The 4,202-nt window shown below is 38.9% G+C and overlaps 1 protein-coding gene across 2 annotated transcripts; it reads left to right on the forward strand.

The window, feature by feature from the left end:
- Window positions 1–365: 365 nt before the first annotated feature.
- Window positions 366–3,651, forward strand: LOC309494118 (uncharacterized protein). Of its 2 annotated transcripts, none has more exons than XM_082163333.1 (5): window positions 366–1,225; window positions 1,297–1,344; window positions 1,427–1,714; window positions 1,800–1,889; window positions 1,982–3,651. In XM_082163333.1, exons 1-5 carry the CDS (start codon window positions 1,144–1,146, stop codon window positions 2,509–2,511), a joined length of 1,038 nt encoding a protein of 345 aa, XP_082019459.1. In that variant the 5' UTR covers window positions 366–1,143; the 3' UTR covers window positions 2,512–3,651. The 2 variants fall into 2 exon arrangements, with proteins under 2 accessions (XP_082019459.1, XP_082019460.1); XM_082163334.1 differs by having other exon boundaries at window positions 1,803–1,889.
- The last annotated feature ends 551 nt before the right edge of the window (window positions 3,652–4,202 follow it).

The following is a 4,202-nucleotide window of genomic DNA, read 5'->3' on the forward strand; positions in this document are numbered from 1 at the left end:
ATTGCATTTTTCTCTAAAAGAGATATTAAAAAATGAGTTAGTGTTATTTAAAGATGTTAAAACATTAAAACAAGTTAAGAGTTTTTTAACTTTCAGACAGTATTTGTAAAACTTTTACATAAAACACAAACTAGTTTAAAAAGTGTTACGTTTTTACATACCCAGTTGTTAAAGACTCGGAGTTTAAAGATATATAAGTGGTTCGTTGTAGTGGAGCAAAGTGTAGAGCGTCCATTCAGTCCACAGGTCAGTCAGAAATAAAGCAGTCTGAGGCCTACAGAGAGCCACACACAAACCCCGCCCCTAGCCCCGCCCCAACAGGTGTCACCGTGGGAAATTCCCACACCCCCCTTCAAGCTCCCAAATAGAAAACACGTCCGGTCAGCTCAGTAGCCAGACTTAAATGACCAAAGAAAACCGATGCAACGACCCGGAGAGACCACACCCCCTAACACGCCCCTCTCAAAGCTCATAGGTTGTGTGAAATTAAGACACACCTCTCAAATGTCATTGGATGATACAAATGACATCACTCATAGGAATCCCCCTACCACAGCATCACAGTTAAGAGTTTAAAAAGCAGCGGAAACTTCAAGTGAAATACTAATTTGTTTTATCTATCGTTTTTATACCGTTTTTATGTAAACCACTTTAAACATCCATATGAAATGTGGTAAATAGTCACGGTTTCCAATATTTAATTGTCACAAAATTATTCTATAATTTTAAAAGTAGGCTATAGTCTCCTAGAGTTTTTAAGGCTCGCGCACTTATCATACCACACACACACACACACACACACACACACACACACACAGAGCGCCGCTATGTCTACCGAGGTGTTATGGGGCATATGGTAGCATCCTGCATATTTAATTTTTTCTCTTTTTGACGGAATTGTGTGAATTAGTTTTATTGCAGAGCTTATTTGAAGAGATGGGTCAAATTCGACATGTTTTTTCTAGTCATACAAATCAGGTATCAGACTCCATACCACATGCAGAGATGAAGGGTTTCTTTGAAAATTAAGCGGGGAAAAAGGTGTTTTTAAAACGCATCGTATCGCAATCTTTAAAAGGAGTCATTTGAGTATTTCATTTGAGTACCCAACCGACGAAGGAGACACACCATCGAGCCAGCGCAATGTCTACAAATCATCATTATGGAGCAGAAGGAGACGAACGCTCTTTTGATTCCGAATTAGTGGAAATTCTTAACGATTTATGTGAGTATTTTTATCATAAATCATAACCTACAAAATTGAAAAGATATCTCAATAAATGCTTTTATTTTCAGATGATACATCATTCCCCGAAGGTGTCGCGCCAGGTGATTTTTTTCAAGGTACGAGGATATATTTTTGTCATGTCTTTTTTAAATATTTACTATTTAATATTTGTTTTAAAGAAAAAACTACTTTCAACAGAAATCACAGACGACGCACCGGCTCATAGCTCCACCCAACCGCCGGACCCAGCCAATCAAATTTACGAAGACGTCACGCCCAATTCAACCCCTACAGCTGTGGTCTGTGCGGACACAGAGAGTACCGAAAGTCAAACCTCACGTCCAGTCGAAGAGGAGAATTCTTCCCGCTCGAGCCCGTCTTTGGATGAGGCAAACACCGGATCGATTAACATCATTGACGCTTCACACAGAGGGGTGAAACGTCTTCGGGAAATTTATGGAGAAGAATTAATCTATCCGGAGAGAGGTAAGGGAAAAAGAAAACTATTTGGTCTAATCTTTTATATTTTTTATTCGCTGAATTTTTTTAATTAACCGAATATTGTTTTTAGAAGAAAACAGTACATCTGTTACATCGACAACTGGAGGAAAGAAACGATTCGAGAAATATTCTCCCGAGAGTCCGAATACGGATGAATACGGTAAGATTTCTTGTTTCATTAGACTATATTTTATCTATATTAAATAATTCATATAATATATATTTTTTTTTTTTTTTTTTTTTTTTCTTTAGAAGAAATCACCTCTTCTCCAGAAAGAGGGGCCGAGGTGTTTTTGGCTTCTCAGCAATCGGTACTGGAGAGCATCAATTCGGAACGGGACTTATCAGAAAACAGTGATGAAGACGACCAGAGGTTTAGTCCTCTGTACAATCCTGCAGATCTCCGTGGATTGAGTTATGCCACTTTACGGAGTGCAAACAGAAGCTTCCAACGTGTTATCGAAATTGCCACACTACCTCTCACTTACCATCAGACAGCGGATATAGTTTCAAGAGGGCAGACCGGTATTACGGACCTTCTACATAGAGTCATTGATACACAGAATCAACACACCGCCGATTTAAGAAGTGCGGTGGAATTTTTCGGTGTTTGCCAAGACCGTGTGTTGGAAGAAAACAGACAGTTGCGCAACACGGTCTTATCACTTCAGCAAAACCTTTTGGAGGTGAGGAATGATCATTCATTGTTAATTACTGTACTGTCCCTAATATCTGAAAGATTACATATTATTCAGAGACAATCGAGGGACAGGCCTACATAAAATGATGATTGACTAGTTTTTTAAAAAACATTTCACTGTTATTGTTTTAAAATCGTATGGCTGTTATTGTTTTTTATCTAACTGTGTGAGATTTTGTATTTGTGTTTCAGTTTTTAAAATCTATTTCTCTGTTATTGTTTTTTATCTAGAGGTGTGTGTATGGGTGATTATGTTTTACTAATACCCTACATTTTATGATGTATACCTATTAAAAACATTGTGATGTATATTTAATGGCATCCTTCTGTTTCACACAATTTTAAAAATAAAAAACATATCAAAATGTTTCCTAAAAGACAGAGAACCGACTCAGAGTGTGATGATATAACTCGCTCAAGATCTAGAGGTACGTCTGAGAATAATGAGAGACTGAATATTTTAATACGTCAACAGTTAAGAGGTCTAAATAGTAGTGTTTTGTCTAATACGGAGAGATTGGATAATATTATAATCGACCAGCATCGCTGGATAGACCCGACCGAGGATGATGGAGATGAGAGCGCACAGACAGGTGGTACACTAGGGACATCTCAAACGCGGCCTACGGAGTTAAGTCGTGCGGAGATAGATGCTCTGATGACTGATGGTGGTGTTGTTCGGGGTTTCACGATAACACCACGACCGCGTTTTAACGGTGTAGAGTTACAGAGATCGTTAGATCTCAGACAAATACAGACCACCGATTTTGTAGAATATAATTCACGCCTCCATAATATCCTAAACGAGGTGGTTGACCTTTCACATCAGCTGGCGGGCGAGACGGGGTTCATAAACATAGCGCTTGCAGGAGAAAGTTTGCCGGGGTCAGTAAATGCAGTATTAACACCTGATAACAACCACGATGCTTCATTATTCATAAATCAGATTGAGCAAGTTGCTCAGAGTAATGCTGATCTGGCTAGTGACTCGACCCTAGCATTACAAATCTCAATTGTGAGAGATAAAACAGGAGGGGGAAGAAGAAAGATCAATCACCTAGCTATCAGCGAGAGTATCAGTAGGAATAAAATGCATTTATTTAGCCCCATTAATATCGATAATGAAATGTGTTTGAGCTACTGTCTAGCATATTTCCTTAATCCAGATTTCACAGATCAAGAGTTACACACACCTGCGATGGAGATTCACACGGGATGTGGTTTTATGGCACACGAGCAGATAGGTCTCCATAATTTGTCGGTTTTCGAAAATAAATTAGACATAAAAATTGTAGTTTTTTATAGAGACTGTTCTGGTAAGGTGATTGTGTACAAAAACACAGACGAATTACACCCAAAGACAGTCCATCTATTTCTGCACGAAGGACATTTTCATCTAATAAAAAATTTAACCGGATTTATTGGAAGCTCGTACGTGTGTGAATACTGCTTCAAGGGGCATAAAGACAGAAAAACACACGAATGTCAGTTTGTTTGCAAGATATGTATGACATCTGCGTGTCGCACGTATGCGAGCAGAACAAGACAGTGTGCAGAATGTCTAAGATTCTGTAAAAACAACTTCTGTTACGAAACACATAAAAAATCACAAACCCTCGGCGAGAGGTCTCAGTGTGAATCTGTGAGATTCTGCTCAAAATGCCATGCGGTTTATAGAGCGCCCTCTGGTGGTGAAAAAATAAAACCTCACAAATGCTCTCCAGAGTATTGTGTACATTGCTGTGAGATTTTGACGAGCGACGGTGGTCACGA

Source organism: Leuciscus leuciscus (assembly GCF_965113295.1).
Source record: "Leuciscus leuciscus genome assembly, chromosome: 3".
Classification (NCBI taxonomy): Eukaryota; Metazoa; Chordata; class Actinopteri; order Cypriniformes; family Leuciscidae; genus Leuciscus; species Leuciscus leuciscus.

What these genes read in the sequence shown, in the direction of transcription:
- LOC309494118 (XM_082163333.1), top strand. Translation starts at nt 1,144, where the DNA reads ATGTCTACAAATCATCATTATGGAGCAGAAGGAGACGAACGCTCTTTT. An exon ending in GGAAATTCTTAACGATTTAT is followed by an intron (nt 1,226 to 1,296) that starts GTGAGTATTTTT and finishes TTTTATTTTCAG; the next exon opens with ATGATACATCATTCCCCGAA. An exon ending in GCCAGGTGATTTTTTTCAAG is followed by an intron (nt 1,345 to 1,426) that starts GTACGAGGATAT and finishes TACTTTCAACAG; the next exon opens with AAATCACAGACGACGCACCG.